Here is a 25,799-nt window from a genome sequence, read left to right as displayed (position 1 = left end):
AGCTCTCAGACCTATTGTTTCAGGCTGGCTGCAGACTCAGGAAGAAAACACTGAGACCAGTTTGCACTTCATTCATGCTTTTAAGATTTTCTTCACAACTTTAGGGCCTACAAATTCAGTTGTGTTAAAATGAAAGCTCATTTTATGAAACTTGAGTGGCTACCACTCCCACCTATATAGATTCCAAGGCCAAAAGGGGCCATTGCGATAATCTAATCTGACCTTTTGTATAATGCAGGCCAGAGAACTGCCCCAAAATAATTCCTACAGCAGATCTTGTAGAACAACATCCAATCTTGATTTTAAAATTGTCATTGATGGAGAATCCACACACCCCCTTGGTAATAATTTACACCTTAATTCCAGTCGGAATTTGTGTAGTTTCAACTTCCAACCACTGGCTTGTGCTATACATTCTTCCACTAGATTAAACAGCCCGTTATTAAATATTTGTTCCCCCTGTAGGTACTTACAGACTGTAATCAAATCACCCCATAACTTTCTCTTTGTTAAGCAAAGTAGATTGAGCTGCTTGAGTATAATTATAAAGTATGTTTTCTAATCCTTTAATCATTCTCATGGCTCCTCTTTGAACCCTCTCCAATTTATAAGTGTCCTTCTGGACTAGCAGACACCAGAACTCATTAACAGTATTTCAAGCAGCAGTCCTGCCAGTGCCAAACAGAGGTAAAGTAACCTCTCTAATCCTACCCAAGATTCCCCTGTTCATGCATCCAATGATCACATTAGCACTTTTAGCAACACTGCCACAGTGGGAGCTCCTGTTCAGCTGATTATCCACCACGAACCCCAAATCTTTTTGAGTCCCTTCTTCCGTAGGTATGGCCTACACTTTGTCCCTAGGATGAATACATTTAGCCACATTAAAACACATATTGTTTGCTTGGGCCCAGTTTACGACATGATCCAGATGGCTGTATCTCAGTGACCTGTCCTCATTATTTACCACTCCTCCAATTTTTGCATCATCTGCAAACTTTATCAGTGACAATTTTATGTTTCCTTCCAGGTCACTGATAAAAATATTAAAAAGTATAGGGCCAAAAACTGATTCTTAGAGGACACCACTAGAAACACACCTGCTTGATGATGATTCCTCATTTACAATTCCATTTTGAGACCTATCAGTTAGGCAGCTTTTAATCCATTTAATGTGTGCCCTGTTTATCTTGTTCTAGTTTTTACAGAAGTGCCATTAGTTATTCTCCAAAGTTATTACCTGCACTGCAATAGGTTTTATCACCTAGTGTTTTACAACTACACTTCTGTCTTTAGACTGCCTCTGGGACTGGCAGCTCCTCGTTATTTATTTGTACTAGAGTGGCATCTAGAAGCCCTTATTGAGATCAGGTCTCCAGTGTGGCAGACACCGTACAAACCCAGTGCAAACAATCCCCACTCTAAAGCGTTTACAATCTAAACAGACAAGCCAGACAATGGGTGAGAGGAAAGGAAGGATTATCACCCTCTTTTTACCCATGGGGAAGTGAGACAGAGGTTAAGTGTCTCGTCAGTCACCCAGGGAGTCTGTGACTGAGCTAGAATTAAGCTCACTCTGCATGATTCCTAGACCAGACCTTTAACCATAAAGCCACACTTCTGCTCTCCCACTCCTGTGTGTTCCATATAGCACACGAATGGAACACACCTCCCCCTTTGTTTAACTTACCTTGTCTCCATCAGACTACAATTCTGTTGTGAAGAGGAGAAAACTGTAAAACAACTCAAGTGCTTCTTCCCCACACAGGCTTTTTATGCAGATCAGAACTCTTCCAGCACAGGATCACCTAGTGAGGTTTCATAGATCCTGCCACAGAGAGGTTAATTTTCTAGCATGGCAGCTAGAAAAGAAATGGTGACACTACCCCCACATTTAGCCCTTTTCTCCTTCACTCTGGCAGAATTTTTTCAGGGGTGGAATGGGGAAGAAATGATTTGGTACATTAAAGTCACCATATAGAACTTATCTTAAGGGTGATAGTCATTTCAATGCCCAGAGGGCTTGCAGAGCTAGAGTCATGGTGCTGCTTTCTTGGAGGGATGGATAAGAACTTTGGGTGAAGAGCAGTCATGGGGCAGAGAGAACATTTTGCCAGGTCAAAATGATCTTTCTGGGCAGCTCCCTCCCCTTTTAATTTTCTTTTAGTGGGTGCTCTCCAAATTCCATAATCAGGGGTCACCAACTCCTATAGACACAGGATGGGCCTATGCTACAAAGTTTGCCAGCTTAGCTATGTTGCTTAGGGGTGTGAAAAAATAGCACATCCCTGACCAACAGAGCTATGCCAGCAACCCCCCCCTATGTAGACATATCTTAGAGTCCTTCAGTCGTACAGTTTAGGTCATGTAGAGAGGTGGTTTAACTACATGGTGAAATTAGACGTTTGCAGCTATATGCGGAGTCTCCACTAGGGGGCTCTGTTGATACAGCTATACAGCAAAGCCCTTGCAGCATAAACTAGCCCAGTGGTTCTCAAACTTTGTACTGGTGACCCCTTTCACACAGGAAGCCTCTGAGTGCGACCCCCCTTACAAATTAAAAATATATTTATATTTAATATATTTAATAAAAATATATATATATTATATATATATTTAGTATATTTAACACCATTATAAATGCTGGAGGCAAAGCGGGATTTGGAGTGGAGGCTGACAGCTCACGACCCCCCCATGTAGGAACCTTGTGACTCCCTGAAGGGTGCCAACCCCCAGTTTGAGAACCCCTGGACTAGCCAAAAATCTTCTAGTCAAGCCATGGGAGAACAAACAGTTCCCTTCTGGCACAAACATTCAAGAGGTCAGAGGTCGACCACTGCAAAGGCCTGGGGAGATCTCTGCCATCACCATGGGCACAACAGCACAGCTGGGCCAGTGCACTGGATTTCTTACTCTTCTAAACTGTCACACTGTCAGATGTAGTATAGCAACCTTCAGTGACCAATGGAGCAATTTGCTCCTGCCATGCCTATCTCAGTACTGCCACTAAAACATCTCCAAATGCGTTCCCCTCCCTGAGGAGCTAGGTGCTGGAGAATTCAAGGCCTTCCTCATCCTTCTCCTCCCAGCTGGAACTGGGCTTAGTCTACTATCTATTCCACCTGCAATAAAGTGCACACACATTTGCGCTCTTACAAAGTGATATTTATAAAGATTTACACCAGGGAAGTTACCAATCTCACCCTGGTTACCTGTATACAGGCATGTGGCTTTGTACAAAGAGCATGAGACACTCAGAGTGGTGCCAGCTTTCTTGAGCAAGGAGGGATGCACAGTCAATGCAGTAGAGCATGGGTGGAAGTGGAGCCCTCCCTCCTCTTGTAAACCCTCTGGATGTCATTCACTCCAAACCCAACTCTTCCATTTCTGTAAGGGAAGAAACTAGCTTTCCTCTGCTCCCACGGGAAGAGGAAATTCCAGGGAATGGGGGACCTATGCAGAAAAGGCAGGTCCAGGCTTGATTCTCAGCCCCCCAACAGAGACTGGAACAGACCTTCCACTGCATGCAATTACAGTGAAAAATGATTGGCCCAGCATTTACTGGCCCCAACCAGGAGAAGAAATAGATGGGCTTGGCTGTACAGCTTGTCGAACAAGAATCCAAACAAGGTCCCATCCACAACAAACTGGGCATTCACATCAGGCAGAGACTGTTGCCAAATGCAGAGCCTGGCCTTGCAGATAATTTCCACTTCAGTTTGTCTATTAGTCTTGGTTGCGCCCTCTTTTGCCAGTCAGTTTCCGGCGCTGGGACTTGCTGGTTCGTCCAGCACTAGGTTTCTGGGTTTTCTTGTGAGAGTCCTGACCACGTCTGAGCTGCTTTCCCTTGGGCTTCTTCCGGCTGCGTGCATGCAGTGAGGCAGTGAGTGAAGAGATCCTGTAGAGGAAAGAGAGAGAGAAAGTCTGCGGCTTGGTCTACATTACAGATTTAGGTTGATATAACTAACTCCCTGTGTAGACAGCACTATGTTGATGGGAGAGCTTCTCCCGTTGATATCGCTACCACCTGTCAGGGAGGTGGATTAAGCTCTCCCATTGGCATAGGTAGCATCTTCTCTAAGCACTACAGTGTAGACAAGCCCTGAGACCTAGCTGGGATGGAGGGGTGCCTAAACAGAAGGGGATTACAGCCTCTGCCACAAAGGCAGTTTGCCTGCTTGTGGTGATGCATGGCACCGTGCTATTAATATTTGTATTGCACTAGCACCTAGGAGCCCCAATCATGGATCAGGACCCCATTATGCTTGGCCTGTACAAACAGAACAAAAAGATGACCCCTGTGCCAAAGAACTTGCAGTCTAAGTATGCTGAGTAAAGTTTTAATCCCTTTGAAAATGGAGCATAGCCCAGACACTTTAGCATTAAATACCGCCCCATAAGGCCACCAAAGCAGCTTTGAATCCTGGACACTAGAAAATGTTGAGAATGCCACAGTTTTAAGCTTTAAAGTCACCTGATTGGCAAACCATCTCCTTTTGCAAATCTGTTGAGGAGGGGGTGGGACTCCACCCAGACTGCACCAACACCCTTCTGCTGCTACCAACAGGGATTAACATTACTGAACACTCATTACCCATCAGTGCAAAACACCCCTCAAACCCAGCTTTGGAGCACCATGGCCCATCTATGCTTGTGTTCTGCAGGTGCCCTCTGCTGGTAGCTGATGAGCATGGCATCAGCTTAACAAAACACCACAGCAAGCCCAGGATGGACATCAAAACCCTATGTTGTCTCCCCACATGAATACTCCAGATATCTAAGTTAGAGGGTGGTAGAATGCTACACAATTGTTGGGGGTGGGAGGAGAGAGACGAGTAGTTTTATACCCACCTCTGGGACAGGAAGGGATCTCCAGACTTCTTGGGCAACGTACTTGTGAATCCACTCGACATCTCCTTTTCTTCTGATCCACTACCTCCTCCCTAACAAAACACAACATGTCAGTCTGAGCAGCGTTAGGTGGTTCCACAGCTTTCTCATTCTGACAACAACTTTGTGAAAGAAAGATCCTCCCATAGACCACCTGTTTCTCCAACTCTTCAAATCCTCCACTGCCTGGTTCCCAATGTCTCAGTAAACCATAAGGAAGGGCTCCACAGACCAACAGGGGACCACTATTCTGTTCCATTCCAAGACCCAACTTGTAATTAAGGTCTAAAGGGACACAGAATTGAGTTTCATGATGAATCAGAGGGTTTCATTTTTGAAAGACATCAGGGTGGATTTCTGGATGGGCAGATGTAGAGGGAATCCTACAGATCCCCAGGGATCACACAGGGAACCTTTTGTGTCTATGTTACTAGTTCAAATCCATAGGATCACAGTGATCACAAGAAGAACGAGGAGTACTTGTGGCACCTTAGAGACTAACAAATTTATTTGAGCATAAGCTTTCGTGGGCTAAAACCCACTTCACTGGATGCATGCAGTGGAAAATACAGTAGGAAGATATATATACACAGAGAATGTGAAAAAATGGGTGTTGCCATACCAACTGTAACAAGACTAATTAATTAAGGTTGGCTATTATCAGCAGAAGAAAAAAAAAACTTGTGTAGTGATAATCAGGATGGCCCATTTCCAACAGTTAACAAGAAGGTATGAGTAACAATAGGGAAAAAACAAGGCGTTTCCAACCAATTACTGCCTGAAGGCCCTTGGGAAATGAGTTTGAGGTCTCAGTTCAGTTCTGGGGTTTCCATACATCAAAAAGCCACCACAGCTGGAACTAACTGGATTCCTCATTTGCAGTCTCAGCAGAGAGACCAAGGACTAAGTGGGTCATGGAGACAAATTCCCTCTCACCATAGAGATGATCTCTTCAAGACAGGACTCAAGCCAAGTGGTCAGGCCATGTAGGAAAGTCTGTACACTTGCCAATCATGTCATACCTGCTCTGGGGATACAGCAGCCACCAGGACTATCAATTCACCACCTTTCACCAACACTAAGTTTCTATGGAATATGAGAACTTAATTTTGGGTATGAAGCTGCCTTTCATGAAAGTTTACCACCCTCTCAAGAACCAACAATGCCAACTGATGAAGAGTGTAAAAGTTGCTAGTCTCCTTTCCCATCCTTCCTCCTACTGGGGGCCCCAGTAGACTCAAAGGACTGTCATATTTAGGGAATGTTGGTCCCATCCAACCAGCTTTGGAGATTTTTGAGGCTGAGACAATGGGGACTGGACAGAGACACAGCAGAGAGTCATACCTCAGAAGAGCCGAGTCCTAGCTGGCGTGCTCCTGAGAGGTCCAGGTCACTGACGGTAGTCACTGTTACAGTGTGGTTTGGGTGATCAATGCTCACAGATTCTGTTCGGGATGTCACCAAATGTTCCAACTCATCAGCCTCATCTGCAGAGTCAACAAAACACACCATGCAGGAAAGGTGTGAACAACACAAACACAAAGCAAATGGGCTTCCCAGGCCAAACTCACCCTGACCAGTTCCTACTCTATATGGGTAGATGCCTCAATTGCTGCATCAAGCATTACGGGACTGAGAAGCCGGCACTCTGAAGCCACAGAGGCAGAGAGTGGAGTCAATCAGAACAAACATTCTCTCTCTCTATACAGGGGATCTCACATCTTGGCAAAGCCTTACAGATCACCTCCCAATTGCTGCTTTCTACACCTCCCACCCCCACCATATACAATCTCTGCCTGGAAAGATGGTGGCTGAGGGATTCCTCTCTATAGCCCATCAACACTGCTTCTCAGTCAGACACAGGGGGCAATAAAATCATCGCTGGGTTAAGTGGGCTGCCTCTGCTTCACTCCCAACTCATACCACACCAATGAAGGAGAGATTGGACACGTGTCTCCTAACAGCAGGGGATAAAACTTTAAGGCATCAGGTTGGCCCTCAGTTAAAAACCCCTCCTTGTAGCTTCAGCACCCAGCCATTTTGGGGTTTTTTCCACATCAACTGAGTTGTTGGTCATTATAGGGTACAGATCCACCACAGGAGACAACACTCACCTAGGGCCTCTTCTCTCTCTGTCAGCATTTTCAGGTACTCCTTGTGCCGCTAAAAAAGAAACCAGTCAAGTCCAGTCTTACCAGCTGTCACCCATGGCACAATCTCCAACCCTTGCCCAAAGCATGCCCCCACCCTTCCTCCACAACTGGGCTGCAAAATAAATTTCGAGTGTCAAGTTGTCCTGCATATACAGCACTGGCTAGAGCCAGTGTGAGAACAGGTGGTGTAATCTTCCTCCATACACAGCTGTGCCAGTGCACATCAATTCTACCCTACTAATGCATCCCATTATTATAGTCCTGGAGCTACCATGCAGCTCTGCTGCTCCATCCAAATGCTGCAGAACCTCCAGCTATTCCAGTCCTTCTTCCCCTCTCAGCACCCTGTCTTGCCAATCCACCTTACCCATGCCCTGAAACACTCCAGCTATTCCACAACTACTGTATGGCCCCTTGCCACAACATACTACCATGAACTAAACACCTCTAACCAGCTAACCACATAGATCACCTAGGGGAAAGTACCTCCTCTTTCATCTTCCTTTGCTCCTCTTTCAATTTTCGCTTGATCTCCTCCACGGCCACTTTCCGCCTCTCCACTTTCCGCTTGTGGAACCCAGTCAGGAACTCCCTGCAGTGTACACGGGGCAGGTTACAGCCATCCTGCACAGAAGAGAAGCCCTGACCCTTGCAGAAGCCCCTCCCGCCCCCAGAGAGAGGGGTGGGGAATGAGAGGAAGAAAACCAGCAATCTGGCGTGGCCTGCAGCTCTCCACAGAGTAGAGGAGGAGGAGGAGGACCAGCATAAAGCGTTCCCAAAGCTGAGGCCCACAGCCCACCTTTTTCCTACCAGTTCAAGAGGCCCTCCTCACTCAGCATTCAAAGAAAGGGACAGGGAGAGAAGAAACATCCCTGTTGTGGGTGTGAGTGTGTGTCTGCTTCCCACGTGGTGGAAGGCACCTGGGGTGCAGTCCAGCTACTCCCCCCCACCCACACTTGGGGAGTGGGGAGGCACCTCTGGAAGAAGTGGGGGTCCAGCTGCCTTTTCCCCTGACACGCACACGTGAGGAGGCGACTCTGAAGCTGCCCCTCTCACACACGTGGGGACGCCGGCGGCGTCTCTGCCGTCGGACCCTCGTGACACCAGGCAGCTGCGGCCCATGGAGCGCGGCTCGGAGCCCCGCTCGCTCACTCACCGCCGACTGTCCTCATCGAAGATCACCGCCCGCCGGAGCCTCGCGCCACTACCCCCCTTCTTCTTGCGGCCCATCCCCGGCCCCGGCCCCGGCCCCGGCCCGGCAGCGCTGCTCCTTCCGGGAAACAGCCGCCCGCCGGGCTCCTCCCAGCGCGGCCGGGACAAGCTCCGCCCGGCCCCTTCCGCTCGGCGGCTCGCCCGCTGCGTCTCCGCACCGCCCCCAGCAGATCGGCTCCGTTGCTCCGCTGGCCGGGGAGGGGAGCGATACAGCCTGAGCTGGCAGGCCGGGGGTGAAGGGATGTCCCTTCCCTACGCCCCATCCGGGAAGGATTCGGGCTGGGGCGTGGGAGAGGCCTTGGCCAGGTGGCCCTCAGCTTCAACAAGTGTGACCGACAGTATGCACAACGCAAGCCCTAGTTCGCTCACCCTTTACACCCTGGCTCAGGTTTGGGCAGGGCTGAGCTCCTCCGGGAGTTTCATACCCGCCTACGCTGTGTCCCTGCTCTCGTGGGGCACATCTCCCCTTTCTCCCACCCCTCAATGCCTAAGGCCATTCCCAGAACAGTCTCTGTACATTAGTAATAACAATAGCTGGAAGTTCCCAATCCTGGGAGCCTAGGTTGGGGTGGAGCAGAGGCGGAGAGACTGACTTGTGATTTTTGAATGCTTAGGTTGGCTGTTCTGTGGGGGTCCTTCTCTGAGGCACTGACACCTTATCTACTAACAACCAAGGGAATACAGTCAGAATGAATTCACAGCCTTGCTGCCTCTCCTCTAGTTTCCTGATCTGAACTTTATTCTTCTTCAGTTTGCAGCTTTTCTGTACCCACCTCCTGTCAATTACCTGTTCTCTTCTTAGTAGGTCAAATTCTGCCCTCAGTTACAACCATATAACCCCACTGAATAAAATGGCACTGGGTGTACATGAGGGATGAAAGTGGCCCTTTATCTCTGTTCTTTTAACTCATCGAAGGTGTTGCCACTGGGGACTGAGGGCATGTTCTTTACTAGCCTGGAGATGTTCCCCTCAATGTAGTTGCTGGACTAATGCACTGCAGGGCACCAAGAGTGTGAATGCATTTGTCTAGCAACTGCACTTAAGGGAGCATATCTGGACTAGCTCCATTATCTTCCCCTCTCTATCGTATTTATTTAGGCCTAGTCTAAAAGACACGGTTACTAAGCTGCCTTGCATTGACCTGCCTGTGGAATGTCTCCACTTATTTGGCGCCCACTTACATTAGTGCCTCTCTACGCCAATTTAGTAACACCACCTTCCCGAGCAGTGTAGAGTCAGTCGATGTAAGTAGGTCAACGCAATGTCGGTGTAGACACTGCATTGCTTACATTGACCGTTACTGGCTTTCGGGAGCCATTCTACAATGCCCCACACTGACAATACAATCGATACAAGCACTCCTGGAGAGGACACACACCACCGACACAAGGAGCCAAGTGTGCACACACAAGCGATTTAATAACTGTGGGGGCTGTATACTGACATAAGTTAGGTTGAGATAATTTTGTAGTGTAGACGTGGCCTTATCTAGCTTATACAGTGCTCATCACCATACTATCAGAGGTCCTGGAAGTAGCGCATCCACTCTTCCCTCTCATAGCTCGGGAGTGGTGTGCCCACTCTTTACAGAAGGGCACAACTTACAAAATGGTTACTTACCATAACGGTTATTGTTTGAGATGATTTGCCTGCAGGGATCCCACTTGTAGGTGAAATGCAGGCTCCTTGCAGGCACAAGCTTATGACTTTCTGGAGGGCCCATATTGTCATTCCCTTCTACTGTTTCAAGAATCTATCACAAAACTGAAATACTAGAGAAGAATGTGGATCACTACAGTTACTGTGGTAAATAACTTTTTCTTCAGGCATTGCCTATGTGGATTCTCTTGCAGGCAACTGGTAGAGGGCATTAGGAAATGGTAGGTGTTATTAAGTTAATACCTGTACAGTGCTTTAAACATTTCCATTGCTTATTTTTGTTATTTTATTTCCACTGTACTGTTATTTTGTTATTTTATTTCCACTGTTATTTTATTTCCACTGTTGAGCTGGTGGGAAAAGTTCCAAATTTGCCAATTCAAAATATTTTGCAGAGATGGTGCAATTTCATTGAAGTTCCCATGGAACCCTGCCTGTCAGTTGTTTTCCTCCCACCTTGCCTGTCTGGCTCCTCAGTAGCCCACCTGATGGGCTGCTGGGAACCCCAGGCTTCCGGGGTCCTCGGCTCTGGGCAGCACTTAAAGGACACTGCTCCAGAGATGGGGCTCCATTCCTTTTCATGGAGAATTTTGAATTTGGAATTAAACCACATTTTGAAATATTAACATCCTCCATGAAACAGAATTACATTTCTCCACCCAGCTCTAATGCTGAGTGAACCTCTCTACAGTACCCAAGTGGAGAAGGGATAACATTTCTTCCTTTGGCACTATCTTATGCTAGGGATCCCTGAAAGGGATGTGGAAAAGGGATACAGGCAGCATGGAGTGAAATTGGGTAAAGTTTCCCTTTGAAATGATTTTTAAGAACAATTGATCTGAGGCAATACTACTCCATGCAACAAGGAAATAAGAAAGACAGTTGCCAAAGGAGCAGGAGGAGGGGAACAGTTTCCACAGAGAAGGCTGGTCCAAGATTCTTGACTGGACTGTCAGATATAAGACCTTGCAGCAGATGACATGGTCATCCAGTTAGCAGTTGCAGATGCTGATCTCTGTGAAAATGTGTCTATCTCATAAGTAACTCTCTGGACTTGTGCAAAGGCCTTTTGTTAGTGTGTTACCTGTGTAACCATGGAGACTGAAATCTAAACTAAGGAGTTCACTTCTTTGCAGATGGAGGATAACCGTTCTAGAGACCTCAGCATTGCTCTTGAATCTTTAATAGAGAATGCAGGGAATCATTAGTTTTGTTGCTAAACAGAGTAGGCCTGTTGGAATTATTAATAATATTTGAAATTATTAATGTTGATATGGGAAATCACCAAACACTAATTTAACCATTAATTCTTTTATCGAATCAAAAAGCCAAATGGTACTTATACAATTGCTCTAAACATGCCTAAAAAGCCTAACTAATACGCAATTTACTACATCCAAACAGTAACAAAACATTTAGAAGCATTTGATCAAGATACTTACAACTGGGCTAAACCGAGGGGTACTGAGACTCATATCAGTCAGCTCCAACATGGTCAGGCAGGTATTAGCAATGAACCCCTTAAGAGTTTACTTTTTATACCTTTTAACAAACAAGTGATGTCACTGCCAATTACTGACTTCAGCTAAAAAACAATTGGAGACAGTTCACCCTTCTTTCCACTCTTAATCCAGATAAGATTTACAATCTCCTTTCTTCCCAAGGCCTTTCCTCCCCTCCTTCTTGGTGTGGAACAGTCTTCCCATTGCACCTGGGTTCACATAGGCTTTAACACTGGTGTGTGGGTTGGGGAAGGGCCATGTCGGCTCACTGTAAGACAGATTCTCTATGTGATTTAAAGCCATCTGCAGTTACCCCTATTGATCAGAGGCCTTCTTTTTAGAAAATTTCCCTTATCTTATTAATTATTCTTTGAACCAGACATCCTCCCTACTTTATTCTTTTTGGCCTTATAACTCATTATTTCCAAAGCCTTCCTTCTACTTGCTCGTCATGGCCTTTCTTTACAACACATATGTATTTTCTTAACCAAACTTAAGTTAACTTTAGTTCTTTAATTTTATACTTATCCTACAGGGCCCCTCAAAAGGGAGGTACTCAATGGTTCTTTGGACCTCTCAGGCAAACCTAAAGACTGGACCAAGGAATATCAATGCATCATCACAGGTATGGCCACTGCTCTAGCTGCTATCACCTGCATCAAAAGCTGCTTAGAAGGCATGTTTTGTCACTTGATGACCCTCTGCTATCCCTGACTTAGTTTCCTTCTTAACAGCCTCAGGAAGCTGATCCTGGTGAGACAGTTTATCCCACGTGAGCAGTGGCACTGGAACAGTTTTAATAGTGGGGGTCCTGAAAGCCAGCCCCCTTACCCCTGTCTGTGCCCCTGCCCCCTGAGCTGGGGCTGGGAGCAGGGCTGGGTCTCTGGGAGGGGGGACCTCCTGGAGGATAACAGCTTGGGGCAGGCACACGGCTAGCAGCCAGGACCCTGGGCGCGGTGCCGGGACCCTGGGCGCAGGGCTGGCAGTGGAGCCCCAGGCACGGGGCTGGGAGCCTGCATGTGGGGCTGGGAGCAGAGCTCTGTGTAAAACCTGGGGGTGCTGGAGCACCCCCTGCACTCCTAGTTCCCATGCAGGTGAGGAAGCAGTATTTAGCTAACACTGCCTGGTAGCTGGATATCCTCATCTGGAGGGAGGCTGAGGAGTATGCCTTTTCCCACAGAAGATTTAACCTCTTTGGATTTCTCTCCCTAGGTGTTGAACAAGGAGAATCAGATTATTGTTTTTTTCTTGCGGGCTGGGTGGTTGCAAAAGCATTCAAACCTCAGGGAACTTGGTATCTTCAGTCAGCTCTTTTGCAGGAAGGGAAGTTGGTGTGAGCCACAGATCCTTTCAGGGTTCCAGAACGCCTTCATTTACAGGAATAGCTACCCTACTAGGGCCTGTAATATGTGGCTCAAAACTGAGACTTTCTCTGCTCAGCTGCCAGCTCCAGGTCTAGCATTTCAGCAGTTCTCCCCATAACGATTTTTGTAGTCATTAGGAGAAGTTGCTGGAGGAACCACAGTGTCATCTGGGGATGAATAGAAGGGATGAGGAGGTCCTGTGGCAGGATACACACGAGTCTTTTCACCCTCCCATTCTTCAAGGCAGAATTGCTGAGGGAGATGCTTTGGAGCTCTCACAGGAAAAGAAAGTGTAACCATCCTGGCCTCTTTTCTGCCTTCTTGGATGTTCAACCCCTTTCAGGTACAGGCAATGGAACCCACATGAGCCATAAGGCTATGGAGGTGATACGCCAGGAGGAACCCAGGAAGCAGGAGGCATCCAAGAGGTAAAAGGAGCCTCACCAAAATGAAGATGCTGGAACTGAGAGATCCAAGGATGGACCGTGGTCCTGTTCCTGACAACAACGAGGTTAACTCTGGGGTGCTCTGGCTCAAAAACCTGCTGCACATAGATAGCATGTCAGGGACAACAGAAAGGGGCAAGTGGAGGCTTCTTTATTTTGTGCTGAGGAAGTAGTAGTAAGGGCCAAGCTGAAGGGAGGTGTGGACCTCCTCAGTGCTGAAAGGTCCCAGGAAGACACAGACGCAACAGTCGATGCAGAAGGTCCTGATGCTGAAGTAGCCAAGGTAGAAGAGGCTGCAGCACTTGGCACTGAGGAGGGATGGGCTGCTCTGCGCCAAGGACATGGCTGACGTATGGCTAGAGTAAAATGGAAAGAGGAATATGCCTGGGGCTTCTTTACATTTTTGTCTTCACCAGTGAGGGAGAACCCTGATACTGTAATGGGAAGCAGTCTGTGGGCCTGCTACAACTGCTGGACACAGAAGTAGAGGTAGTGCTTGTAGAAGGAGCTGATTCCTTATTGCCCATGACACTTGGCTTTGGAGAAGAGGACAGTCAGGTTGATTGTCTCTGAAAGGATGATTTCACAATATCCTTGGCATGGATTCCAGGGGCTTGGAGACTGGGGGTGTGTGTCCTTGCCCATTGGGGAATCACTGATCCTGCATCCTGATTCAGCCATGTGAGACGGAGATCTCAGTGTGGCTTTCTCTAGTATTTCTGCCCTTGAGGATGTTGCCTTTATGATTCTCTGTAAAAGATGTAATTGAGGCAGGTAACTAGGGCTTGACAGTCTGGGTACTAAAGGATTTACAAATTGGGCCCCAGCCAGGACATGCTCTTTTCCTTAATGGAAGAGGGATCTCATGTGGTATCTGTGATGGACGTTGAACTACCGAACAAAAGACAGGGTTGAAGTCAGTTGTCTTGGCTTAGACCATTGAAAGGGTGTGCACGTCAGCACTGGGAACGCTTGATGGAGGCTAAGGAGGATGCTAAGTGCCCAGTGGATCAGGAATCTAACACAGACTCTATCTCTAACTCTATTTAAAACGAGCAGCTGCTTACAGAAAAAGAGCAAATTCTCCCAAGGGGAGAAGCGAGGATCAAAAGGGAAGCGGCGTGCCCTGTCAGTGCCGACTCGGTGCCTACAGTGGTTTGAAGGAACGGGGTGGTTGTTGGATCAGCACCTCCTTTTACGCTCTCAGGGGCAGGGGGGCGGGGGGCATGAGGAACAGGCAGGGTGCATACGCAGCCCCAGCAGACACGGCCCTCCAGAACGTGCTGCGCGTATGTGCCCCAGCAGGGGCGCCGGAACAATTTGTAGAGTGGGGGGGTGTGCTGAGAGCCATTGAACCAAACTGTAAACCCTGGATAGGATGGAAAGCACTTCAAACCTGGGGGTGCAGCAGACGCAGCACCTCCCATCCCTAGTTCTAGCACCTAAGCCCAAGGCACCTCTATAGTGGGGACCCGCAGGGCAATCATCCCAGGAACTCCATTCCCCACAGCACTCGTTTTCCCGACCCAAAGCCCCATTGGCTGAAATCTTCTGTCACTCTCGCCTCTACTCCAGTCAGCTTCCTCAGGCTGGGGGTGGGGCTAAAGGCCAACTGCCAAACCTCAACTGCCACAGAACCTTGTGGAACCTTTTGACTTCAAGATTCCAGGTTCCTGATTGGAGCCTCTCCCTCCCAATCAGGTTCAGGCAGGGGTGGGACTTTCTCACAATCTCCCTGCCTCCAGCTCAGGCTGAAGGTCATTTTCTACTGTGGTGTTTAAAAGCGGCTGCTGGTGTGCAGGGCCCCAGATGTGTATAATATGATATCTTATGACCCCCTCTGGCAGTCAAGTCCCGCATCCCTCTCTTCTGTCCCCACAGAGATCGGGTCACATGAACTAGCTGTCTCCCCCTCACTCACAGCTGCAGATCAAGTCACACGTTCTTACTGCTTCTCTTCCATATGACAAATCTCCAGACTTCCTTTAAAGGAGCGGCAGTTTAGTCCATGTTGGTGGGAGCAGGACACAGGCTGTTCTGTTAGTTACAGGGTGGGTGCTGTGGTTGTTTTCAGCCATGTCAGTGTGCCTCAAGACACAAGCTGCAGCGCCCCCTGAAATATCCAATCACTATGTAGACAGTGTGGTCTAGTGGTAACAGCAAGGGAGTGGGCATTAGGACTCCCACCATTGCCACTGACTTGTTGTGTGACCTCAGGCAAGCCACTTAATTTCCTCATCTGTACTTTACAGGGAGCTTGCGAGGCTTCAGGAATGCTTATAAAGTGCTTTGAGATCTTCTGATGAACACCTAGCACATTATTAATTATGGGGCAGCCTGGTGGCCATTAGTCCTACTCCTGACACTGGGTGTCGCCTCTGAGCCATGACTGTGTTGCTTTTAGCAACTTGCCTGCTGCTTGGGTTTTTTTCCTGGGGCTTGTCCTTTTACCAGCAGAAATGCGGAAAAACCAGTTCTGTGGTTAATTGCTGCACTTCCCTTCACGCCCACACTATCGGCCTTCTCCTCCTCCTCAGCTTGCACACACCTCTGTCTCTTTCCCTCTGCTGTGCTCTGTCAATCCAATAGGGTTTGCTCTCCGATTTTATTAACGCTACTGATCCCCTGCCCCAAGCCCCTTCTCCCTTGGGTGAGCCAGTGGGCTTGATCACAGGTAGAGATCACAGGTAGCTGCCTTCCTGGCCCTGCCCTGCCCTGCCCAAGGGCAGCTATTGGAGACAATGGCTGAAAAGGGTGACAAGAATATGAAAGCCCTAAAGGAGGTGTGGAGGAGAGCTGAGAATGCCTTGTGCGCAGACTGTGGGAAGCCAGGTGAGTCTCTGGGGTCTCAGTAACGTGGGTGGGGGAAGAGGCTGCAGCGGAGAGAAGGGGACAGTTAGCAGAGATGGGTCCAAAGTGGGGCTTGATGTTGGGGAGAGAGTTCCACGGGAGGGGCAGCCAGAGTAGCCAGCTTTGGGGAGGAAGCTGAGGAGTAGGTGTCAGAAACTGTCTAGCCTGGGGGCGGGGGGAGCAGTGTGTCAGGTTGTGGTGGTTTGATATGGGCTGTTTGGAGGAGTTTCTCCTCCATGGATGGGGAAGGTATGGTGGGAGAGTCATTGGCCTAGCTGGACACTAGGTGTAGGGATTTGTTTTCTTGTGTGTGGAGATGGTACCTGGGTCGAAGAGATCCTACTGTGCGCAGTGGAGGAAGAACAGGGTCATCCCACTGCTTGAAGTGCAGAAAGATGTGCAACCACATCACCTTGGGCTGCTGTCATGTCAGAGTTGAGTAATTACTTGGGGTCAGGCCCAGTCAGGATTTGACAGAGAAGTTTCTGAAGAAATTGCAGATGCTGCAAAAAGTGGTGAGTGATTCAGAAAGCCATCCTCTCCTCGGAGTCAGCACTGAACCAATGTCCTGCCATGGAGATATTTTTCTACTGGAAGTGCCATCTTTTGAAAGGAATAGAAATCCAAGGTCCTAATCCTGGAGGAACGTTAAAAGTCCCCATGGCACTTTCAGCAAAATGAGGGTCTAAGCCCCAAATTCAATTTTGGTAATTAATCACATTTTACTTTCCTAAATTCCTACTTGTTTCAACTGGATTCAGTGTTGTTCTTCACTTCCTGTGTTGAACAGTGATGTGTATTGCTGTGCATTGTTAAATAGCTGCCATATTCCACCCCAGAGGTGGCTGCATTTCTGTATTGGGTGAATGATTCTCAGAGAGAGCGAGAGAAAAAGAGAGAGTCTGTAAAGTTTTTTGGGATCCTTCAAAATAAAAGGCACAATATAGATATAAGATCAATATCCTACAGCTTGGAGCAGCAGGAAGGATGGAATGATAGTGATGTATTTTATTAGCTGGTATCTATTCCCCAGCAGGTGACTAACTCAGCTCACATGACATTGAGGTTATACAGCCCTCTGCATCTATTTCCCTGGGAGTCTTGACAGCACATTTCTCAGTCATGGCATATCTCCCTTGAGTACCTGCTACTGATCCCCTTTTTATTTACCCTCAGATCCTGACTGGGCATCTTATACTTTGGGTGTCTTTATCTGCGTGAGCTGCTCAGGGATCCACCGCAGTATCCCTAACATTAGCAAAGTTAAATCCTTGAGGATGGACCACTGGGATGAGGCCCAGGTGCAGGTGAGAGTCTTCCTATCTGCATCCCTGCTGCAGTGCAACTCAAGTCGGGGTTCTTTGTTCATAACACTCAATTTCTTGGGTCCTGTGAAAGTGAAACTACGTGATCAGGCCTTTTGAGTCATGCTGTTGGACATTCATTTTGATTTCATAACTAGCCTCTTTGCTAGTAGTAGGGTTTTAATACCCCAGTGGAGATGATTCGCCCCAACCCATCCCTCCCGCAACTTGATGGACGATGCACTTACCCTTTGGTGGGCAGAGTGAAAGCAATGGCACTGAACAGTGATGAGCTGCCAAAATCTTAACAACGGGTTCCCTCCTCACGCCATGAGGGGGTCGTTGCCCACCCCCGCCCCCTGGGACTCCTGCCCCATCCAACCCTCCCACATTCCTTGATGCCCACCCCCAGGACCCCTGCCCCATCCAACCCCCTCCCCTGTCCCCTAACTGCCCCCAGAACCGGGCAGGAAGGTCTCGTGGCCCACCATAGTGGGTGCCCACCCTTAAAAGCCAGAGGCACCTGCCGGGGGGCGAGGTGGGGAGTCCCGGAGGTACTTACCGAAGCATCCGGCAGGTCCCTCTGGCTCCTAGGGGTGGGGGAGCATAGCTGGGAGGGAGCAGGGGGAGGAGCCGTTCCCCCACTGATCACATCAAAAGTGGCACCTTAGGTGCTGACTCCCTGGGTGCTCCGGGGCTGGAGCACCCACGGGGAAAATTTGGTGGGTGCTGAGCACCCACCAGCAGCTCCCCACCCCGCACCCGACCCCAGCTCACCTCTGCTCCGCCTCCTCCGCTGAACGCGCTGCCCAGCTCTGCTTCTCTGCCCCCTCCCCCCGCCCCGGCTTCCCGCAAATCAGCTGTTCGGCGGGAAGCCGGGGCAGGCTGAGAAGCAGGCGGCGGCTTCCCGCTCAGGCTGAGGGTGGCAAAGGTGAGCTGGGGCGGGGAGCGGTTTCCCTGTGCGCCCCCCCCCCCGGGTTACCTGCTGCGGCGCGGGCGGCCCTCCTCGCGCTCCCCCGCCCCAGCTTACCTCCGCCTCCCTGGGCCTGAGCGGGAAGCCACCGCCTGCTTCTCAGCCTGCCCCGGCTTCCCGTGCGAACAGCTGATTTGCGGGAAGCCTGCAGGAGCGGAGAAGCAGGGCAGGGCAGCACATTCAGGGGAGGAGGCGGAGGTGGAGCGGAGGTGGGCTGGGGCTGGGGCGGAGAGCTGCTGGTGGGTGCTCTGCACCCACCAAATTTTCCCCTTGGGTGCTCCAGGGCTGGAGCACCCATGGAGTCGGCGCCTAAGACGCCAGTTTTGGCTGGTTAAATTTAGAAGCCCTTTTAGAACCGGTTGTCCCTCGTGGAACAACCGGTTCTAAAAGGGCTTCTAAATTTAACAACCAGTTCTAGCGAACCGTTGCGAACTGGCTCCAGCTCACCACTGGCTCTGCATTATTCCTACGTCATGTTTTTTTATGACTAGGGTGGAAGTCTGCTTGAAACATACCCTGCCAAGACCCAGGGTCCCCTTGGCTGCATACAGCTGATTCCCCACCAGTAAACACCATGGAGACCAGGCCCTAGGTCTTATGCAGGACTCAATAGTCTAAGCATGGCACCCCTTCCACCTCCACCTTGGAAGGCTCTGGGAAAAGCTTCCAAATAGTGCTGGATCAATTGGGATCTATGGGCGCTTCACTTCTCCGCCCACTGTTCCCCTGGGCATTCACCAGGTCTTCCAGACAGCCATACAAAATCATCCGTATAGCACCACTCTTTGGAAAGGAGCTGGCAACTCTGGGATATGTTCCCAAAAGGCTTTGCTGCTGCCACAATACATGGGATGGAACCTCAAGAGCACTAAACAAATGTACACACGCCAAGTGCGTGTGCACTGCCCCCACGTTAACCACTTTGGGGATAATTACATTGGGTTCAGTACAATCGATGTAAGTCTCTAACTCAGACAAGGCCTCTGAGACTTGATAGACACCAACCCTTGTGTAGTCACTCATCCAGGGACATTTCAGTGGATGGGGAAGGGGATCTGCTTAGATGGCTACACCCTGCATGTGGGGGGTGGGAAAGGCCCACAGTGCAATTTGCATCAAAGGGAAGGCGCTGACTCTCTTGTCTTATTTTGCAGTTCCTGGAGCAGCATGGGAATGTGGTGGCTAAATCCACGTACGAGACTCACATCCCCATTTACTATTACCAGCCGACTCACGCCGACTGCCAGTAAGAGTGATTATTTAAGAGAGAGTGGTCACTTCTGGGATCCTTCAGTCTGTCACTAAGCCCCACATTTTGTCACCCCACAGAGTCCTGAGGGAGCAGTGGATACGGGCCAAGTACGAGCGCAAGGAATTCACCGAGCAAGGGAGACATCTGCCGTATTCCGACGGTAAGAGCACGGCATGGATTTATCCCTCACATTTATACTGCCCAAGCTCTGGCTGTGTGTTGACAGGGCACTGTCATGAGAAAGCTCACAGCACTGACATCTCCGCTGGCCCTGTCAGTGCTACTGTGAAGGAGCTCACATTCTGGGTTGTACTTACAGGGCATTATTTTGAGGAAGCTCATGGTGCTGGCATCTTGGCTGGGCACTGCCACAAGGAAGCTCACAGCACTAGTGTCCCAGATGGCACTGATGGGGCACCAATGTGATGGAGTTCACAGTGCTGGTCTGGCCAGGGCCCCAGTGTCTTCCTCCACCCCACTCCCAACGACCACAGTGGTCATATTTGAAGTTCTCCTGTCCATGCAGCAAAGCAAACTCCTGCACCCAAGGGCATGCAGAACGAAGCAGGCAGAGCTCTGGGTCAGTGCCAAGTGCCTATGTGTGTTGGGCTGGGAGGTTGAGGCATACATGCGGAGAGCGAGCTCTCTCACACACCCCGTCACTCGCAGCTAGGCAGGCTCCCAGTAGGCAAGGAGGAGTGAGGGGAATGCTGGTGAACATGTGCTCCATTGCGAGGTGTCTGCCAGGGAGCTGGGAGACAAACCGAGGAGCACTACCCATGGAGAGGTTAAAGTCCTTGTCCCCCATCCTTCCCCTCACACTTTCTCTCCCTCTCCCCTCTGTAGCCAGGCACAAGAGAGCCTGGCACAGGGCCCCATCCCTCAGACAGAGCTTTCCACTGGAGATACTCTGCATGGCATTCCACCACACACACAGTCTGCAAACACTGGCTGATTGCAGCTCTCTAGTGCCCACTGTGGCCAATAGGGTACCTTCTCAGACTGGCCTCTCTGTTCCTAGGACTGAAGGAAGGGATCCTTTGGAAACGGGGCCGGGATAACGGGCAGTTCTTACTCCGCAAGTTTCTCTTGTCTGAGAGAGATGGGTGTCTCAAGTACTTCTCCAAACCGGATGTGAGTATGGTCTGCTTAGGGGGCAGCTCCTGCCTCTCAGTGCACCCCAACCTGGGGAGAGTGTCCCCTGCTGGTGCCAGGGAGTCATTTATATTCTCCCTACACAGTCCGGAGGACTCCCCTTGCACCTTCAGAGTCCCCCACGCTGGGACACAGTGCCCCTTACTGGTAAAAGGGAGATAATTTCCATTCTCTACATTCCCAGAGGGATTCTCCCTTGGTGCTGCCAGCACAGCCCAACCTGGGGAGAGAGCCCCTACCTCGTGCCATGGAGACATTACTCTTCTCCCCTTCACAGTCAATGCACCCAAACCACAGACATACTCCCTCTGCTGGTGCTAGGAAAGCCTTTCCACTCTCTCTGCCCTGAGGACTCCTCTCTGCTTGCCTTGTCAGTGCCCCTCAGTCTCTAGCCAATGATTTCTATCCCATCTGCATCTTTAGGGCCAGATCTCACCAATTCCATTTCCTTTCTCAGGCAAAAGAGCCCAAAATAAATATTAAAATTGACACCATCAATGCCACATTCCAGCCAGTGAAGATCGGGAACCCCAATGGCCTGCAGATCAGCTACCTCAAGGACAACAAGACCCGCAATATCTTCCTTTACCACAAGGATGGAAAGGTACAGGGGGCTGTCCTAGCCCCAGACAGCAATCCCAGCCTTTAGCAGTAGCAAGTGCTGGAGTGAATGGTGTAGGAAAATGCTGGCAGAATCACTGTATTAAATGTTGTGGGAATGCTGCATGTGTGTGTGTGTGTCACTGGAGGGAAAGGGGCTGGAGGACTGGCTTGGGGATGAGTTGTTCTTGGGCAGGGGTTCTCAAACTGGGGGTCGGGACTCCTCAGGAGGTCACGAGGTTATTACATGGGGGGTTGCAAGCTTCAGCCTCCACCCCAAACCCCGCTTTGCCTCCAGCATTTATAATGGTGTTAAATATATAAAAAAGTGTTTTTAATTTATAAGGGGAGTCACACTCAGAGGCTTGCTGTGTGAAAGCGGTCACCAGTACAAAAGTTTGAGAACCACTGTTCAAGGGTATAATTTAGGAGCCACTGTAGAGACTGGTATATAGGCTTTTGGGAGGAAACCGAGGAATGCTGTAAGAGTGTGGGCCACAGAAGGAGCTCATACATATTCCCAGGGAGCTGTCTGGAGGGGTGGGTTGGGTGGTTCGGCACTGGTCACTCTGAAGTTCTCTGTCCTGCTTCCCTCCGCAGGAGATAGTGGACTGGTTCAATGCCATACGCGCAGTGCAGGTTCATTACCTGAAGGTGGCATTTCCCGTGGCCAGTGACAATGAGGTAAGAAATCACCTGAGAGTAATAACCAGCCCTCCTGCTGGTATCTAAAGCCACCCAGATAGAGGAACTTCTCTGTTCTCTGAGTCCTCTGGGGAAGGAGTCACTACTGTGGCTTGGCTAATGTTCCCTCAAATTTTTTACATCCATGTGCGGAATTAATTTTGCTATGTGCACCAATACGGAAGTGATGTGTGGTGGGAGTGGGGCCAAGGAGTTCAGAGTGTGGGAGGGGGCTCAGAGCTGGGGCAGGGGGTTGGAGCGTGTGAGGGTGGTGAGGGCTCTGGCTGGGGATGCAGGCTCTATATGGGGCCAGGGATGAGGGGTTTGGGGTGCAGGAGAGGACTCAGGGCTAGGGTAGAAGATTGGAGTGCAGGGGGGAGGTAAGGGCTCTGGCTCAGGGTGCAGGCTCTGGCATCCTAACAGTGGTGCGGTTAGAGGGGCCTGAGATGGGCAGAGAAGAGCTGCTCTCTGACATATCCCACGGAGATAGCCCTCTCCCCTGACAAAGCAGGGAAGGTGACATTAGCAGATGGAATTTAGAGAAGGATAGAGAAGAGAGGAGTTGGAGCGCTGAGGGCAGGCTGAGAGGGAGGGAGTGAACAAGAAGAACCAGCTAAAGTGAAAGATGTGCTGGGATATACCATTCTCCTTTTATGTAGATCAAAAGCCGACTAATGCAGAAATTCCTGAAGGAGGGATACATGGAGAAGACTGGCCCCAGGGTAAGATGGGATGGCACAAGAAATCTAACAGAGGGGGAGTTGCCACAGAGAAACTAGGGTTCCTGACCTGCCTGGGTTCATTTCAGCATCCTCATGTTTGTCTTCATATCCCCAGACTTCTCTAAGATCCACGGCAATGCTGCTCTGTGCCTCAGCTAGGGCACAGCTGGGGTCTCATCGGGGAGCAGTGAGGGTGGCAATGAGGAGATGCAAAATTAGATGAACATGGAGGCTGAATTCCTCACTCATCCCACAAGAGTGGGTTTATTAAGTGTGTGTACATGTGTGCATGTGGACCTTGGAGACTGAACTTCCCTGTCACCTGAGCTCAGGGGCACTTTGAGTGAGAAGTCTGTATGTTGGTGAAGACACTCACAGGATTGAAAGAACATGGGTACTGAATCCCCTTCTCACCTCAGCAGAATTGGGCTCCCTCCAGGGCAGGGATTTTGAGCCCAGTTTGTGTGTCTAGATGCAGCCCCAGATTTAAATGAAATGCAGTAGCAATTCCCCTCTCTCCCCCGCAGAGGGCACTCTCCTCCTACAAATGTCCCCTCTTCATCTCCACAGCAGAGAGAGGCCTTCAAGAAGCGCTGGTTCACACTGGATCACCGCAGACTCATGTACTTCAAGGATCCATTGGTAAGTCAGAACTTGGATTGCATCCAGCTCTATTGTGCTGTGCTCTGGGGCAAGGAACAGCCAAAGGGTTCCTTTCCCTAGTGAGGTGGAGGTGAGACACAACTCCCCAAATGTCCATCAACAGATGCTTGGTCTCCCCATTCCACACACATCTCTCCCCACCCACCCAGTCATTCCAAGCCCCCGTGCTTGCATCAGTCCTGCAAGCAATGGGAACAGGGTTAAAATAGCGACATGGTGGAAGTGACGCTATCTCAAGATAGCAGAAAGGGGGACAGGAGACCCTTCTTATCCAGCCATCCTCTGCGTAATCCCCCCTTAATGCCCTTCCAGAGCCTCCAGTTCCTCCCTCCATATTCTTTGGTCTCTTATTCCAGAGATCATTGCTCAGCGCCCCCTTCCCAGATCCCATCCCTTCTTAGTTGCTTCCTCTGAATATAACTCCCCTGGTGTTCTGAACCTCCAGTTCCCTTTATCCCGTTTGTTGTCACCCCCCGCCCCAACTTAGACCTTCTGCACTCATCCGCTCTGCCCCGTCTCACAAACTCCCCTAGCTCAGGCGCTGCTGGGACCATGACTGTTTAGATGCCTGCAAATCCCTCCCCATGACAGATCTGTCTTTCCCTCTTGCTGTGCAGGATGCATTTGCTAAAGGCGAGGTGTTCGTGGGCAATAGGGAGCATGGATACAGTGTCAAGCAAGGGCTGCCAGCAGGGGCTCAGGGTAGCTTCTCCTGGCAGTACGGCCTCACCATCGTCACCCCCGACCGGGAATATCTCTTCACCTGCGAGACCGAGAGTGACCAGCAGGACTGGATCGCGGCCTTTAGTCAGGTCATTGAACAGCCCATGACCCCCCAGGAGTATGCAAGTAAGTGCCAGGATGGTGTTCACTTCTCTCCTCCTGCGCCCGCCCACCAGCCTCATAAGAGAGAGAACTGAGGCTGGCCTAGCTCCCTGCTCTGATATACCCTCTGTTTGCCTTCTCTACAGTTGAAGCCTACTTCAAGCTCAGCTCCTAAGAACCCCCCGGAGAACCTGACTACAGCTCTATCTGCCTTAGCCCTGAGGGAGGGTGCTATGGGAGAGAAGAGGAGCTGTGCACCAGAGAATCTAGACTCTCCCAGTACATCATGGTTTGGAGCACTTTTTCTTAAACAGATCAACCAACCTCCCTTTGTTGCGGGGGGGCAAATTAGGCTGTACCCCTTTAAATGGAAGACACATTCCAAGACTGAACACTCAAAGCAACCAGTCACTGAGACCACTCCTAAGCAGTGTTGTGATCGAACTGGAGACTGGAAGGGTCTGTCATCCAATCAGGCTTTGAAGGTTTGCGTACCACGAGTGGTGAAGGAGGCGGGGGGGGGGGGGGGTGTTGTCTTTTAAACTTCCGTTATTGTACCTTACTGGAAAAGGGGAAGCCACCATAAAAGTGGAAACAGCCAAGCACGCAGTCAACATGGGTGGTTTGCAGGGTGGAGTGCAGCTCTGGCAGTCAACAGCTATAGCCTTGTCAAGTTACATATTCACAGGCGACCTTCCTCCAGAATTCTGCTGCAAAGATTAAAGAATTGTGCATATATAAATTAGGGGATCATTGATACGAGTATGGGGAAGACACTGTATGACTATCGACGGTATGGCAAAAGCTGAGACTGTTTTCATTCTGAGCTGTACGTTTTAACAGTTGTGTGCATTCCATGATAATAATACCTAGCTCTTATCTAGCACTTTTTAGCAATAGACCTCAAAGCACTTTACAAAGGAACAAGTATCATTATCTCCTGTTTACGGATGGAGAAACTGAGGCACTGGGAGGTGAAGTAACTTGCTCAAGGACCCCGAGCAGACCATGAGAGAGCTGAAAACAACCCAGGTCTCCTGATTTCTAGTTCAATGCTCTATCCACTAGGCCACACTGCCTCCATAGAAGTGTAATCCACTGGATTGGCATGTGGGTTCATGTTCTCCTATTAGTGCCTGGCCCCAACAAGTATAACAGCCTACTACTTACACATAGCTAAAGGAGTTCTTCACTAGCTCAAGCAGTAAAGGCCTGTGTTTTGGATCCTGGAAGTTGCAGGTTCAACCCCTACGGATATCTGATGTCTCCCTGGCTTAGTACACAAGCAGCATGTGTATGTTCATAGTGTCTATTAACAGGGGCTAACTGGAGTTAATGGTGCATTCAGTAATGTAATACACAGAAAGAAATTAATAAAAAAATCTCATTGTAGTTTATCTTTGGTTAAGTGAACTCCTGTTCTGTTAAAAGTTAACCCAAAGGACTCCTTCTTGGAGGAAAGAAGATAACATGATAGCAGAATAAAGGGGGCAGAGTCTGTATTTTTCTACAGTGAGCAGAGAGGGCCATGACTATTTCCATCA

The 25,799-nt window shown here is 49.6% G+C and overlaps 2 protein-coding genes across 3 annotated transcripts; one reads left to right on the top strand and one right to left on the bottom strand.

Moving 5' to 3' along the window:
- Positions 1 to 3,151: 3,151 nt before the first annotated feature.
- On the bottom strand, positions 3,152 to 8,366 carry NOL12 (nucleolar protein 12). Its single transcript, XM_074941541.1, has 6 exons — positions 8,200 to 8,366; positions 7,530 to 7,635; positions 7,005 to 7,053; positions 6,235 to 6,377; positions 4,852 to 4,943; positions 3,152 to 3,898 (listed from the first exon to the last, which is right to left on the bottom strand). Exons 1-6 carry the CDS (start codon positions 8,271 to 8,273, stop codon positions 3,727 to 3,729), a joined length of 636 nt encoding a protein of 211 aa, XP_074797642.1. The 5' UTR covers positions 8,274 to 8,366; the 3' UTR covers positions 3,152 to 3,726.
- A 7,073-nt stretch (positions 8,367 to 15,439) lies between these two features.
- LOC141985906 (arf-GAP with dual PH domain-containing protein 1-like) lies at positions 15,440 to 24,722 on the top strand. Of its 2 annotated transcripts, XM_074950084.1 has the most exons (11): positions 15,440 to 16,059; positions 17,254 to 17,384; positions 19,509 to 19,600; positions 19,684 to 19,766; positions 20,628 to 20,740; positions 21,219 to 21,365; positions 21,962 to 22,045; positions 22,705 to 22,767; positions 23,338 to 23,409; positions 24,048 to 24,279; positions 24,402 to 24,722. In XM_074950084.1, the coding sequence occupies exons 1-11, from the start codon at positions 15,969 to 15,971 to the stop codon at positions 24,428 to 24,430; spliced, it is 1,137 nt and encodes a 378-aa protein (XP_074806185.1). In that variant the 5' UTR covers positions 15,440 to 15,968; the 3' UTR covers positions 24,431 to 24,722. The 2 variants fall into 2 exon arrangements, with proteins under 2 accessions (XP_074806185.1, XP_074806191.1); XM_074950090.1 differs by lacking the exon at positions 22,705 to 22,767 and having other exon boundaries at positions 24,402 to 24,721.
- Positions 24,723 to 25,799: the final 1,077 nt, after the last annotated feature.

The sequence above is a fragment of the Natator depressus genome, chromosome 1, assembly GCF_965152275.1.
Source record: "Natator depressus isolate rNatDep1 chromosome 1, rNatDep2.hap1, whole genome shotgun sequence".
Taxonomy (NCBI): Eukaryota; Metazoa; Chordata; order Testudines; family Cheloniidae; genus Natator; species Natator depressus.
This window is presented reverse-complemented; position numbering and strand designations above follow the sequence as displayed.

Excerpts from the sequence above, each read along its gene's own strand:
- NOL12 (XM_074941541.1), bottom strand. The coding sequence starts at position 8,273 with ATGGGCCGCAAGAAGAAGGGGGGTAGTGGCGCGAGGCTCCGGCGGGCG. Across the intron at positions 7,054-7,529 it reads AAAGGAAGATGAAAGAGGAG|CGGCACAAGGAGTACCTGAA; the intron begins GTACTTTCCCCT and ends TTTCTTTTTTAG. Across the intron at positions 4,944-6,234 it reads TAGGACTCGGCTCTTCTGAG|GGAGGAGGTAGTGGATCAGA; the intron begins GTATGACTCTCT and ends GTGTTTTGTTAG.
- LOC141985906 (XM_074950084.1), top strand. The coding sequence starts at position 15,969 with ATGGCTGAAAAGGGTGACAAGAATATGAAAGCCCTAAAGGAGGTGTGG. Across the intron at positions 17,385-19,508 it reads GGGATGAGGCCCAGGTGCAG|TTCCTGGAGCAGCATGGGAA; the intron begins GTGAGAGTCTTC and ends CTTATTTTGCAG. Across the intron at positions 24,280-24,401 it reads GACCCCCCAGGAGTATGCAA|TTGAAGCCTACTTCAAGCTC; the intron begins GTAAGTGCCAGG and ends CCTTCTCTACAG.